This window comes from Lepidochelys olivacea (genome assembly GCF_965140295.1).
Source record: "Lepidochelys olivacea isolate rLepOli2 genome assembly, chromosome: 3".
NCBI classification, from domain to species: Eukaryota; Metazoa; Chordata; order Testudines; family Cheloniidae; genus Lepidochelys; species Lepidochelys olivacea.
The window spans coordinates 158,042,683-158,058,481 of record NC_140413.1 but is presented as its reverse complement, the minus strand read 5'-3'; the positions used below and the strand labels follow the sequence as shown (position 1 = coordinate 158,058,481).

At 38.1% G+C, this 15,799-nt stretch overlaps 1 protein-coding gene across 4 annotated transcripts in view; it reads right to left on the bottom strand.

Annotated features, from left to right (window-relative positions):
- The window catches only part of CDC42BPA (CDC42 binding protein kinase alpha), a 319,972-nt gene that overhangs the window by 100,304 nt on the left and 203,869 nt on the right, over nt 1-15,799 (bottom strand). For all 4 annotated transcript variants that reach the window (XM_084624867.1, XM_084624865.1, XM_084624866.1 and 1 more), the window contains exons 13-15: nt 8,973-9,106; nt 6,433-6,675; nt 6,035-6,145 (exon numbers count right to left, since the gene is read on the bottom strand). In XM_084624867.1, the coding sequence (XP_084480993.1) occupies nt 6,035-6,145; nt 6,433-6,675; nt 8,973-9,106 (488 nt within the window). The remainder of the gene's footprint in view (nt 1-6,034; nt 6,146-6,432; nt 6,676-8,972; nt 9,107-15,799) is intronic.

Below are 15,799 nucleotides of genomic sequence, written 5' to 3'. Positions count from 1 at the left end.
GCTATTTTCATGGTCATATCGCATTGACAGCTCATAGTCATCCTCTGATCAACCAATACTCCAAGGTCCTTCTCCTCCTCTGTTATTTCCAACTGATGCGTCCCCAGTTTATAACTAAAAATCTTGTTATTAATCCCTAAATGCATGATCTTACACTTCTCACTATTAAATTTCATCCTATTACTATTACTCCAGTTTACAAGGTCATCCAAATCTTCCTGTATGATATCCCGGTCCTTCTCCGAATTGGCAATACCTCCCAGCTTTGTGTCATCCGCAAACTTTATTAGCACACTCCCACTTTTTGTGCCGAGGTCAGTAATAAAAAGATTAAATAAGATTGGTCCCAAAACCGATCACTGAGGAACTCCACTGGTAACCTCCTTCCAGCCTGACAGTTCACCTTTCAGTATGGCCTGCTGTAGTCTCCCCTTTAACCAGTTCCTTATCCACCTTTCAATTTTCATATGGATCCCCATCTTTTCCAATTTAACTAATAATTCCCCATGTGGCACCATATCAAACGCCTTACTAAAATCAAGGTAAATTAGATTCACTGCGTTTCCTTTGTCTAAAAAATCTGTTACTTTCTCAAAGAAGAAGATTGGGTTGGTTTGGCATGATCTACCTTTTGTAAAACCATGTTGTATTTTTCCCAATTACCACTGACATCAATGTCCTTAACTACTTTCTCCTTCAAAATTTTTTCCAAGACCTTGCATACTACAGATGTCAAACTAACAGGCCTGTAGTTACCCGGATCACGTTTTTTCCTTTCTTAAAAATAGGAACTATGTTAGCAATTCTCCAGTCATATGGTACAACCCCTGAGTTTACAGATTCATTAACAATTCTTGCTAATGGGTTTGCAATTTCATGTGTCAGTTCCTTTAATATTCTCGGATGAAGATTATCTGGGCCTCCCAATTTAGTCCCATTACGCTGTTCAAGTTTGGCTTCTACCTCGGATATGGTAATATCTACCTTCATATCCTCATTCCCATTTGTCATGCTACCATTATCCCTAAGCTCCTCATTAGCCACATTAAAGACTGAGGCAAAGTATTTGTTTAGATATTGGGCCATGCCTAGATTATCCTTAACCTCCACTCCATCCTCAGTGTTTAGCAGTCCCACCTCTTCTTTCCTTTTTTTCTTCTTATTTATATGGCTATAGAACCTTTTACTATTGGTTTTAATTCCCTTTGCAAGGTTCAACCTCTACATGGCTTTCGGCCTTTCTCACTTTATCCCTACATGTTCTGACCTCAATAAGGTAGCTTTCCTTGCTGATCCCTCCCATCTTCCACTCCTTGTAGGCTTTCTGCTTTTTCTTAATCACCTCTCTGAGATGCTTGCTCATCCAGCTTGGTCTACAACTCCTGCCTATGAATTTTTTCCCCTTTCTTGGGATGCAGGCTTCTGATAGCTTCTGCAACTTTTACTTGAATTAATCCCAGGCCTCCTCTGCCTTTAGATCCACAAGTGCTTCAGTCCAATCCACTTCCCTAACCAATTTCCTTAATTTTTTAAAGTTAGCCCTTTTGAAATCAAAAACCCTAGTCGTAAATTTTTTTTTTATCCTTCCGTTCAGTTTGAACTGAATTAGCTCACGATCACTCGAGCCAAGGTTGTCCCCTACAACCATTTCTTCTAGGAGGTCCTCACTACTCACCAAAACCAAATCTAAAATGGCATCCCCTCTTGTTTGTTCAGCAACCACTTGATGAAGGAATCCATCAGCTATCGCATCCAGGAAAATCTGAGCCCTATTATTACTACTAGCCCTTGTCCTCCAGTCTATATCTGGGAAGTTAAAGTCTCCCACAATCACGCAGATCCCATTAATATTTACTTCATTAAAAACATTAAAGAGGTCTCTATCCATATTCAAATTAGATCCCAGAGGTCGATAGCACACCCCAAACACTATCCCAGGGGAGGCTCTAGTAACTTTCTTCCCCAGTGTGATTTTTGCCCAGTATTAAACCTGCTCTGGGACAGTGTCTCTGATGCAAGAGACCAGTGTGCATCAGCAGCGAGGCTCTCCCACTAACAGCTGAAATCACTGAGCATTGTGTTAAGTGGGGGACCCTGAAGACATCTAGGCGTGCCCAGCAGGGTGGCTGGTGAAGAGGCGTGGCAAGGGGCCAGCAGGGCAGCTGGTGGAGAATGCCAGAGCAAAGCCCCGCAGAGAGCGGCGGCAAGTGAGTGCCTGAGCAGCAGAGTGCATGACGTGCCTCCTTACACTCCCCCCCTCCACCCAAGGTAGGAAGCGAACTCTGCAGATGCACCTCTGAACTCTGGGTCTGCACTGTCCAAGGTGGTGAGTGTGGTGCAGAGAAGGGACGGGCACATTAAAGGGACCTTTGGGTTGCTGGACTTAAGAAACTGAGGGGAAATGGATACTGCCCAACTTACTTGGTGGTGGATTTTTTTTGCTCATGGTTTATGTTTATAAACCCTGCTTGCGGTGTTTTCCCAAATTAATGCCGCAGTATTTCCCTCCTTTTATTAAATGCTTTTTTTTGCCACACTCAGACTCTGTTTGCGAGAGGGGAAGTATTGCCTCTTAGAGGTGCCCAAGGGGTGGTGTGTAATTGTCACTACGTGAGGCTTGAGCTGGATTTGTGTTGTATTGTTGAAAAGGAACCCCTAGAAACTGAACCCGGCCCTTGTTGCTGCCAATTCTGACTGGCAGAAGGGTTACACGTATTTTTCAAAAGCTTAAAATTAAACTACAGCTCATCAGTGAAATAAGTAAATAGAAAATAAATTTGGGGCTGGCCTGAGCTTGAGCTCTAGCTATGTATGTGTAACTATTTTTATATACCTTTTTTTGACTGCACAAATGATGTAACTGTGATGTATCCATCTGAGGAATAAATCTACTGTATTTGCACATAGATGTTTAGAGGCCATGTTTGAAAATCTGAAACAGTTTCCTTCTCTCAACTAAGGCAAATAATACTTCCTTATTCCATCAAGATGTTGTGAAGCCAACAGATTCAAAATGTTACCAATATTATTAGCAATGTTACAAAATGTATTCAAGTATAAGGACACTATGGTGTCTCTGATTGCAACTCGATAATTAAGACTGCATTGAGTCTTGTACTTAAGCATAGGGAATGTCACAAAAACTGCAGTATTGTTAAGTAGGAACAGTGGCAAAACTGTAAAGATTTAAAGATGATCACGTAATGTCAGGGTCCCTTTCCTTTATTTTTAAACACTGTGTTCAGTTCAGATAATCTCAGATTTTCTGCTTGGCTTCAGAGAGATTAGCCGTTAGTGACACTGCTATAGTTTGCTTGGTTTGTTTCAGGGCATGTATATCCCTTTGTAGATGAATCATCACCATCATCTGTGGTGAGAAAAAAAAAATCAAGGATCTTATCAGACTTAGTTATGTCAAGAATCCAAACTTGTGATACAAAGTGTTTTAAACAAGCGATTTAAAGGTTTTACGGTTATAAGAGGCTGGCTGATACAACTTGATAGGGAAGATTAAATAAATACATTTAAGTTGAATAGGTATACATACAATTTTTGTTTATATTATTATTTTGCTTAATTTAATAATCTGTTGTTGCTCAGGTAGGCAACAAAAGGGGCATGGGGCTGGGAATTTCAGTATAAATACAGTCTAAATATTTAACATGCCTAGTTTATTTATTTTAAATTTGTTTACAATGTTTCCATCCAAAAGGTCTGGGAATATGCACAAACATATTAATAAAAAATTCATGCAACGCGCAAATGGGACTAATGTCCAAAAACGTCAGTCTCCCAACTCAGACTCTCACACCACATCCTTCTGTTCACTTAACCCTTCCCTTCCCCTCCCCATCCCAGAAAAATAACTTGGGATAATATAGTTTGAAATTCTGTTGAGCTTACTTTAACATACAAAAACCACAAAAATTATTCAGCAATATAATAAATGCAAATAAATATTTGCATTTAAGTCTAGTGCAATAAACAGGAAGTGGAAGACCCTATAACATGTATATAGAAATACACTGATAATAATAGTGGCAATACAATTAAATAATTTGGAAATCAAGAAATGCTTCTTGAATACTATTTAAAGAAAGTTACATTTGCCCTTTGATGGGAATACATCTGTCTTACTATGTTACTTATATTGCTACTATTTTCAACAATAAATTTTTGTTATGATTACAAAAACAAATAAAAATGGTAACATATTTCTGCATGTATCTTCTCTCTACATGTCAGCAACGTCATTATCTGCTCAGTTCACTAACACAAATGAGTTTTCATTACTCTCAGCACTACAGAACCCATAGAGGTGTTAAAGAGTAAACTATGTCTTATACGGCCTCATGCCTCATCCACAACTGCCATCTAAATTCTGATGCCAGACTCTTTATTGCTGATGAAGATATATGAAGCAGAAGGAACACAGCTTCATTTCCAGCTGGTAGGCTGGATTTGCAGCACTAGCAGCTTTATGAATCCTGTGTTTGGGACAAACTGATTCTTTTAAGGCCTAAGTTCTGTATTCTACTTAGGGAAGGAAGGCAAAATTAATCCAATAGAACCTCAGCGTTACAAACACCTCAGGAACGGAGGTTGTTCGTAACTCTGAAATGTCTGTAATTCTGAACAAAACATCATGGTTGTTCTTTCAAAAGTTTACAACTGAACATTGACTTGATACAGCTTTGAAACTTTACTATGAAGAAGAAAAATGCTGCTTTCCCTTTATTTTTTTAGTAGTTTACATTTGACACAATACTGTACTGTATTTGCTTTTTTTTTTATTTTGGGTCTCTGCTGCTGCTTGATTGCATACTTCCGGTTCCAAATGAGGTGTGTGGTTGACTGGTCAGTTCATAACTCTGGTGTTCATAACTCTGAAGTTCTACTGTAAATATGCGCAAAAGAGTTTGTGAACGGTCTTGTGGATGCTAAGGGTCCCACAGAAATCAAAGGCAAAACTATTATTAATAGATTTTAAACCAAAAAGGACCTTTATGATCATCTAGTCTGATCTGCCTAACACAGGCCATAGAATTTCATGCAGCAATTCCTGTATCAAGCCCATAACTTCACAGGGAACTACTGCATATGTTTTGGGAAGATGTGCTATCTTGATTTGAAGAGTTAAAGTGATGAAGACTCCACCACATCCTTGATAAAATGTTCCAGTGGTTAATTACCTTACTGACTTAGATAAGAACATGGTTTTTCCCTAAATGCACATTTACCTTCATATGGAAACCAGAAAACCAATTTATTTCTAATCATCAACTCTGAGGCATATATCTTCAGACAGTGGAACATCTACAGAGCATGCTACACAACACCAAACCACGAGAGAACATTTGCGCTTTGAATAAAGTCCCTAATCCTGGAAATACTAACACAAGTGAATAATCCCACTGAAATCAGTGGGACTATTTAAACGCATAAAGTTACTCTCTCACTTAAGTATTTGCAGAATTGGGACCTACACCCCCATGCTTGGCTGAGCTATGTAATGATACATTCAAAAATTTTCCTTTACAGGGACATCAGTTATTAGACATTTGGTTCTATTTAGACTTAAATATAATTGAAATATGCAGTCATAAAGTAATATTTAAAACATCTCCATAGAGCTCTGAATGTACTGATTAAGTTTATATGCAACTACTCACTCATGCTGAAAAATCAAACATTACAAAACACTTCTTCGACTTGTAAAGTGAGCAAATAGTTATGAAAGTCATTGATCAGGAATAAATACAGAAAACCCAGGTGTCACTATGATAGAGATGCTCCTCTAAACATAGCTAACATTTAGCATGAAAAGAACGTACTGGTTAATAGTTTGCGATTGTGGGAAGTTTTCAGTTTTCACATAGCCTTTCGTAGAGACAATTTGATACAAATTTGCCTTTAAGTTCAATACAGAGTGAGGTCAAAAATTCACAATACCCTCTTGGTACTGAAAGCAATTTTACAGCTCAAATCCAAGCTGGCTATTAACTTTAAAGGCATTGAACCAAAAGAGACTAACCTTTAGTCCTTCCAATTCACTCTCCAGCTGTTTAGAGTACTGCTCACTTCGCTCACGCAATTTCCTGTCCTTGGATGCCTCAGCAGCTGCAGCTTCAGCATGGACTTCCAGCTAAAAAAAAAAAAAAGGGTAACAAACTCTTTTTTTTTCCAAAACAAAGTTATATTTTTTGGTGTAAGAATTGAATTTTCAATACAAGAGTGAAAAATTCAAAGCCCTAAAGAGAAATTGGATTTTATATAGGAAGTAACAATCAAATGAATAAAGAGTTAAAAATGTACAGACTACGGCTTGAATATATTTTTAAAAGGCAGTGAAGTAAGCATGAATTATTTGTATGTAAATCCTCCACATATAATTACCTTAAGGGACTCTACAAACTCCTTTTCACTACTTACTTCTTTTTTGAGTCTTTCTGTTCTCCGTAACTCTTGCCTTAAGATTTCCACCTTTTGCATCACCACGTCCATCTCTTCCTCTTTATCTCGGACCTGGCGGGTAAGTTTCTGTTTTTGAGAGTGCAAGTCTGTCAGCCGCTCATTCATCTCTGAGAACTCCTGCATGGCCAGTTTCCGCTGGCTGTGTGCATCTTTTAGCTCTTTGGTTTGGGATTTTAATCTCTCACTAGACTCCATCAGTTCCTACAGTTTAAAAAAAAAGTTATAAACCTATAAAGTATTAGGGCCAAATTCTTCCTTTGGATGTGTGCATGAGGGTTTCACTGAAGTGAACGGGAGTCACATATATGCATCCGAAGATAGAAAACTGGTAACAATATATGACACAGACCAGGAGCTTGCAGTGATAGTTCTTTGTAAAGGTAGTGGGCCAGATTATGATCAGTTGAAGTAGGTGGAATTGCTTCAACTATACCAACTCTAAATTTGGCCATTATGTAGATCTAAAGCAAAGGCTTTCAATACTTTTAAGATCTAATCAAATACATGATCTTTGCCTTAGGTTTCCAGTACCACGTAACCGAAGTAAAAAAAAAAAATAATTGCATCATTAATTTATTTTAGCTGTCAAATAAAAAATGCAGTGTTAAGTGAATGAAAACAAACCCTTTGGAAGTCAACCTCCTCCACACAGCCATTATAACTCCCATAAACTTAGGCTTGGCAGGATTCAATTATCATCACTACACATCAATAAACGATGATTTCACTGTACATTCACAAACCTACAAAAATATTTCCATTTATAATAATCGAAATTTACAGATAGGCCAAGTAACAAAAATGCTGCTTGAGAATTTATTAGAGTTTGATTTAGGGATATTTACTTTGTATAGTTTGACATGTGATGTTGCAACTTGTGTTTTAATGGTTACAAAGCTTTAACTTTTTGAATCTCACCATCTACTGTTGTTAAATAATTATTGTGTGACTGCCTTCCTTGCATGTATGTGAAAATGTAAATCTATAAAAATAAAAAAAATCTGCTTAAAACAAACACTGATATTATTGGTTGAAATTCTAAAATAATAAAAATCAAATGCTACTAAGCCCACATATACTACACCATAGTATCGAATGTTGCAGCAAGTAACACCAACACAAGTGAATTATCCCTTTAAAGGGATATGGGCATATAGGGAAGTCTATCTAAATTCTGTGGATAACTCTCCAGGATAAAGAAAAGGAGTACTTGTGGCACCTTAGAGACTAACCAATTTATTAGGAAGTGAGCTGTAGCTCACGAAAGCTTATGCTCTAATAAATTGGTTAGTCTCTAAGGTGCCACAAGTACTCCTTTTCTTTTTGCGAATACAGACTAACACGGCTGTTACTCTGAAACCTCTCCAGGATAGCAACTCAACATGACAGAGTTTAGAATAAACGCTAAGGATAATATACCTCAGCTACTGGGGTAAGACTGAGTCTCCACAACAGTTTGGCTAGATGTCATGAAACAATCAAAGCAGACCAGTGCAGAAGGAGTGAGGAAAAGAGAGCCTGCGTATGCATGCAACAGGGAGTAGAGGAAAAAATAATTTGCAACTTTGCTGGCTACACAAAGTCAAGAGCATTTTCCAAATTTTCTAGCATGTCAAAGGAACCTTAATGCCCAGTATTGTCATGAGGAGAGAGATGGTCTCTCTGGCAGATATGAAGACACACTAAGGGCTTTGTAGGTCAAAACCAACATCTTTAACTTCACTTGGTAAATTAGCACCCAAAGCAGAATCAGGGCACTAATTTAATGTTTTCATGGTGAGAGACCCTGTTTAACGAGCATGTTTTCATATTCTGCACGACATCCTGTTTCCAAGTTGATTTTACGGTATAGCCCCATGTAGAGGTCATTGTGAAAGCATGTATTTATGGTAGCAAGATCTGCATACAAGAGAGAGGATTGCAAGCGCCCGAGCAGATATAGAAAAATAAGGGGACGAGGAGAAGAAATGGCAATGGTGAAAAATATTGATTTTTTTCCTCCCAAATTATTTCTTTAATCCTCAGATGTGCAGATCTTCCTTCTCCCTCCCCAGGAAGTGTCCATATACCACAAAGTCAATGTTTCTTGAATAGCTGGAGCAACATTTCCCACTATGCTTACCAGACTTCAGATTAAATCATTACTCTGTACTTGTTCATCTATGCTTTGCCTACTAGCCTTTATAATTATCACCTTAATCTGAGGCCAAGAAAGGCTTTCTGTGCAGGCAACATAGAAATCACTTCATGGATCTGTTTAAGGTCTGGAATCAATTTGCTAGGAACACCCATATGACAGTATACATAATGCTTTAAGTAATCTCTTTGTGTCAAAAAAAGAAGTCAGAATGCAGAAGGTGAGTGATACATTTGTATCACCTTCTAATTAATTTTACTCTGCAAATGAGATGTTAAGACAACTCTCATTTTAAGAGAAATATAATAAAAGTAAAACTGGCTTTATTGTCTAGAAAGATATCTAACAAAGCACTTTGTACCTTATTAAGATCCTCTCTCTCTTGCTTCAGTGCTCTAATTTGTTTCTCAAAAGCTTTGATTTGTCTAGAAGCATCATCTAATTCTCGTCGGGCAGAACTGGCCTCCTCCAGTTGCTGTTCCAGCTGACCGGAATCTAAAAAGAAAAGGTAATGCTAAATATGTTAAGAGGAAATCATACTTACTATCCATTAGCATAGAGTTTGGATGGCCTAAACTGTTTTCCTTTGCATTCCCTTATGCAGGTAGTATGACAAATATAATCTCAAACTAGGGTTGGTGTTTTCGGGGTCTCTTTAAAATCTATGGTTTTTGATTGCCATGTTTGTTTTTAATGTGATGGAACAGACACAGTTACAACATGTTATAATGTGACATGCCAAATGACATAGTCATTTTATTATGTGATATAATATGGCAAATACCACCTCATTTCATAATTTAATACAGCATGACATGTGACTTTAGCTATTGTACACTAGAATGCAGCACATTACCTGACACATTTCAAATGACACTGTATCCTAACATGTTTTTTCTTCCCCCTTCAAGCAAAAAGCAGCAGCAAAAAAGTGCTGGGTTACTCAAGAGCTAACAAGTCGTCTTCTGTTGTTGATATCCAAATTATTTTCAGATGGTTTTATTTCTAGAGTTGACACCATTGGTGTTTATGTGACCTGCTTTATTATTACTGTAACTACAGGAAGGCACATATTTCTGAAAATCATTTATTATAAACTGTTACTCACTTAGAAAACAAAAGTAATTTTCAAAGCATATCCAAATTATGTCAAATATAAGAATACCCAAAAGTTACAACTTCAAAAGCAGAATTGCAGAAAGTATAGTAGACCACTGAGAAGTTTGAGGGGGAAAGGAAAATGCATCATAAGTTAATTCCTGTTCTTTGCTACCTCTTTTCTTAAAAGTGTGTATTTGGATATATACACAACTGTAGGTTAAATCCTGGCCCTATGAAATCAATGGGAGTTTTGCCTTAACATCAGTGGGGCCAGGATATCACCCCATAGGCGTGTATCTACATAGTACAAACAGAAAAACATACACACTTTTAATAAAAATCTGAAGACCTTACTTTTACTACATTTTCAGAAGTGCAAGCTTAACAGCCTGGCTCTTAAAGCAATCAAATACAAATACCATATGAATACAAATACACATACGTACACACAATTTTTAAGAGCTGCAAGTTTTGGAACACAAGGATTTTATAGGCAGATGAATAACTATTAACTTTTATCCCTATAAACACTCTCTACTGTTTTAATTTGTTGACTCTTATTTTAAAACCTTAAAAGAATGTGCTTAAACTACAGATAGAGCTCAATGCCAGAAATTATTAACTGCCTGTCTCATGTATTCTACTCTGAAGTCACCAGCAGAAGAAAGTTTATATGTAGTTATACTGAGCCAAGATAAATCTCTCTTCTATGCGTGAACTACTTTCTTCCATAGCTTTATTTTCTTTCTTCTATTGCTATCCTTTATATATTTGGCAATATGAAGGATTCCTCAAAGTTTTCCTCTATGTGACTTAGAGAACCATATATATATATAACTTTAACCTCAAAAATTGAAAGCATATGTTTGGTTGTCATTTCCTGGAAGACTGGATAGACAAAAATGTCATGATTTACGAAGGTCTCATTGGGGAGAGCCCTGAATCTGACACATTTCTAAATTCATTTTCACTATCTTCAACAGGTGCTCATTATTAGACTAGTCAAGAAAGCAGGTAAAAGACTTGAACCAAAAACTGGTAGCTACATTTTAATGACAAACAATAACTCTTCATCCAGATGCAGATATCTATGGATATAAAGCAAATATCCGTAGATATGCAGGGCTCTAATTATAGGCTTAATTCATTAGTCATAGGGATGGGCCCAAACTGCAAAATGTGAATCTGAACTTCCTTAAAATTCAGAGGGCCTAGGGTTTGTGTTTAGAGATAAGGGCCAACCAGAATGTTGGCTCTAGCTTCTGGTCTGAACTCCCCCAAAGTTCGGAAGTGTTCAGATATGAGTATTTGATTTGGGCCCATATCTTCTCAATAGCCAAGTTTTATAATATATGTTGTAAAAAGCATATGAAAACACCTACACTGCAACATTCCTGTTCCATCACAAACTTTTATTGGATGGGATCAGATTAGTAAGAACATAAGAAGCAGCCCAGAATGTTCTATAATTCAACAGTTGGACCAGACAAGGCATTCAAGTATACATTGTGGGGAAAAACCATGCCTTGAAAGGGAACAGATTAGGTAACCGTACAGCTCTTTTTTGTCTCTTATTTCTGTAATCATACTCTACTCACAATAAGTTAGACCAACAGTTCTTAACCGGGGACTGGGGCACCCTGAGGGGCCTCAAACAGGTTTCAGGGGTCCGCCAAAATAAACCAGAGAGCAGGGCCGGTGTTAGACTCGCTGGGGCCCAGGGCAGAAAGCTGAAGCCCAAGCCCCGCCGCCAAGTGCTGAAGCTGAAACCCAAACAACTTAGATTTGCAATTGCCCTGCTTGCTACCCCCTAATGCCGACCCTGTCTTTTAATCCACTGGATATGCAGAAAAACAGTTGTTTGTGGCACAGGTGGGTCATGGAATTTTTATAGCATGGTGTGTGGGGTGGGGGAGGCTCAGAAAGAAAAAGATTGAGAACCCCCTAAGTTAGACAGCTGGTTTGCCTCTCTTTTTGTTAATACCTTTAAGTTTTTGCCTGAGCACTTTAAAAATGATTAGTTTCAACCAGAGAGGAGCACATAATGTATGTACAAGTAAATACACACATGGTTACTTAAGTGATGTGCATAATGAAACTGAAAACTATTAATGGATATTGATTTCAATTACAATACAGAACACAAAGTGTATACTGCTCACTTTATATTCATTGTTATTACCGATATTTGCACTATAAAAAAAGTAGTAATATTTTTCAATTCACCTTATATAAAAGTACTGTAATGCAATCTCTTTATCATGAAAGTTGAACTTACAAATGTAAAATTATGTACAAAAAACAACTGCATTCAAAAATAAAACAATGTAAAACTTCAGAGCCTAAAAGTCCACTTCGTCCTACTTCTTGTTCAGCCAAGTTTGTTTACATTTGCAAGAGATAATGCTGCCTCCTTCTTGTTTACAATGTCACCTGAAAGTGAGAACAGGCATTCCCATGGCACTGTTATAACTGGCGTAACAAGATATTTACATGCCAGATGCACTAAAGATTCATATGTCCCTTCAGGCTTCAACCACCATTCCATGCTCATGACAGATTCTGCTCGATAACTATCTAAAGCAGTGCAAACTGACACATGTTCATTTTCATCATCTGAGTCAGATGCCACCAGCAGAAGGTTGATTTCCTTTTTTGGTGGTTTGGGTTCTGTAGTTTCCGCATTAGTGTTGCTCTTTTAAGACTTCTAAAAGCATGCTCCACAACTCGTCCCTTCAGATTTTGGAAGGCACTTCATATATTTAAAACTTGGGTCGAGTGCTGTAGCTATCTTTAGAAATCTCACATTGGTACCTTCTTTGTGTTTTGTCAAATCTGCAGTGAAAATGTTCTTAAAATGAACAACATATGCTGGGTCATCGTCTGAGACCGCTATAACATGAAATATAAGGCAGAATGCAGGTAAAACAGAGCAGGAGACGTACAATTTTTCCCCAAGGAGTTCAGTCACAAATTTAATTAACACATTACTTTTTTAACGAGCGTCATCAGCATGGAAGTATGTCCTCTGGAATGGCAGCATTATCTCCCATAACTTGTTTATCTGAGTGATTTGCTGAACAAGTAGAAGGACTGAGTGGACTTGTAAGCTCCTCAGTTTTACATTGTTTTATTTTTGAGTGCAGTTATGTAACAATAAAAAACTACATTTGTAAGTTGCATTTTCACAATAAAGAGATTGCACTAGGGTACTTGTATGAGGTGTACTGAAAAATACTATTTCTTTGGTTTATCATTTTTACAGTGCAGATATTCGTATTCATAAATAATAATATAAAGTAAGCAGTGTACACTTTGTATTGTGTTGTAATTGAAAACAATATATTTGAAAATGTAGAAAAACATGCAAAAATATTCAATGCATTTCAATTGGTATTCTATTGTTTAATAGTGTGATTAAAGCTGCAATTAATTGTGATGAATTTTTTTAATTGCAATTAATTTTTTCTGGGTTAATGAGTTAACTACAATTAATTGACCACTCTAGTTGCAATTCTGCCCTTTACCAGGCAGCAAAAAAACGGACAATATTAAAATTCCAGCAGCTGCTTTGCTGCTACCACTCTGCAGCTACAACTTATGCACCCACCCAATACTTGTAGGCAGTGTAGTTGCAGCCATGTCAATCCCAGGACATTAAGAGAGACAAGGTGGGTAAGATAGTATCTTTTACTGGAGCTCTGTGTAGCTCGAATGCTTATTTTTCTCACCCACAGAAGTTGGTAAAATAAAAGATCGTATCTGCCCACCTTGCCATCCACTACTTCATGTATATCTTTAGGATAGGTTTTAGCTTTGTTAGATAGGAAGTATTGTGAGGTGATGGTAGCGAAGTAACTTAATTTCACAGACCAATAGAGGAGTGGATTTCATATTTAAATCTATTAAATCAATTATTCAATTTATGCTACAGATTTATAAATTTATACTAACTGTGTTGCCAGTAAATTATTTATATCCCTGACTAAGAAGCATGCCAAAGAAATATATTACCCTACTTATTTAGAGCCATAACATTCCCTCTTGTGGAAAAACCCATAGATGAGCTAGTTACTTGGAAAATTCAGCAATAATTTGAGGGTTTAGTGTCATAGATGTAAGGGTTATGGAGAACCAGGAGCTGTCCTCTGCAGGCTACTAAAGGAGCACAGAGTTCTGTCAGGAACCCTGCAAAGGCCTAAAAACTCTTACATCTGGGGAGAGGAGTGATGATAAGGGAAGCACAGAACGAATGCCAGTGGACCACCTCAGACTAGTCAACAGCTCTCAGTTCTGCTCTCAGTCTCTCCTGTCCTTTATATAAATATTCACTGGAGCAAGGAAGGGTCTCTCCTCTCCCAGTTAAATGCCCTGAGAACCAGGTTAATCCCAGAATAGCCTATAGCCACTCCCAATCTCTCCTGCTGAAGTTGTTCTACGTTGTATAACTATATAAATATTCACTGGGCCAATGGGCAAGAGAATAAGAATGATTCTATAGCTTGGTGATTAAGACACTCATCTGGGAGGTAGGAGATGTGGAATCAAATCTCTCCTCTTAATCTGGCAGCCACCTCTCCTGCCTTCCACATGAGTGCCTTAGGGTATGTCTACACTGCAAAAAATCCCCACAGCAGAGAATCTCAGAGCTCGGGTCACCCAATTTAGGCTCATAATACAGGGCTAAAAAAGGCTGGAGCTGGGCTCTAAAACCTAGTGGTCTGAGGAACGGGGGTGGGGTGGGGGGCCTTGAATAGAGACTGGGAGTGGATGGGTCATTACACAAAGTAAAATTATTTCCCCATGTTTATCCCCCCCACCGTTCCTCTGACATTCTTGTCAACTGCTGGAAATGGCCCACCTTGATTATCACTACAAAAGGTTCCTCCTGCCCCGCTCTCCTGCTGGTAATAGCTCACCTTAAGTGATCACTCTGGTTACAGTGTGTATGGTAACACCCGTTGTATCATGTTCTCTGTGTATATAAATCTCCCCACTGTATTTTCCACTGAATGAATCAGATGAAGTGAGCTGTAGCTCACGAAAGCTTATGCTCAAATAAATTGGTTAGTCTCTAAGGTGCCACAAGTACTCCTTTTCTTTTTGCGAATACAGACTAACACGGCTGCTACTCTGCAATGTCCAGCTCTGCCAAGCTGCTGTGCTAAAAACAGAGCATAGCCGCGATAGCACAAGTGGCAGGAGGGCCTAGCTGGCCCGTGTATGTACCTAGCCTCTCTGACTTGGGAAGGCCAGCGCCTTTTGCCACTTGCGCTACTACACCTACACTCTATTCTTAGTGCACCAGCTGGATGAGAGCTAGTGTGGGTATGTCTCCTTGAGCTGGGAATCACACCCCCAGCTTGAGGTCTAGACATACTCATAGGCACAGCCCTCCTCCATCCAGCAGCTTTTGGGACATTTGAAAGATTTTCTGCTCATTCTACCCTCTCAAGGGCTAGTTTTACAAGTGGCTGTTTGGCCCATAATCCTTGTGCATATGGTACATGTTAGTAGTTATTTTTACCTGCATTTCTAATAAAGCCAAAGCCAACATAGTTCCTTTTTCTTTGCACACCAGCCTCACAGGTGTCAGCAACAATGCATAGAACTCTGTGTTTGTTAACTTACTTTTTTAAAGTCAAATGAAGCTAAAAAGAATTAGATGATGAAAAAGTTTAGTGACTTTCTGATGGAGCTGCAGATGTAATAGAAAAATTAAGATCTAGTGGTTAACCCTACATACTATCCCATTTAAGAGATTAGACAAAATGTGGGCCAAACAACTTGACATCATGTCCCAAACTAGGAAACTTCAGGATGTAGAAACTTTATTCACAGCCACCTCCTTACAACCAAGACAGAGGAGGATGCAGAGACATGTCATGAGGAATAAAGTTGTCTAGATCTCCATTGTCTGTTTCAAAGCAATCATCTTTCATGTGCAAATTTTTTTTATGTTTTGCAAATTCGACACAGACAGATCATTAGAATGTCTCATTGTCACTGCCGATGACTCACCAAGTGCAATTGTAAGCGATTCCATTTTTCAGACACATGGTCTCAATCTCAAAACCCTGTATTTAC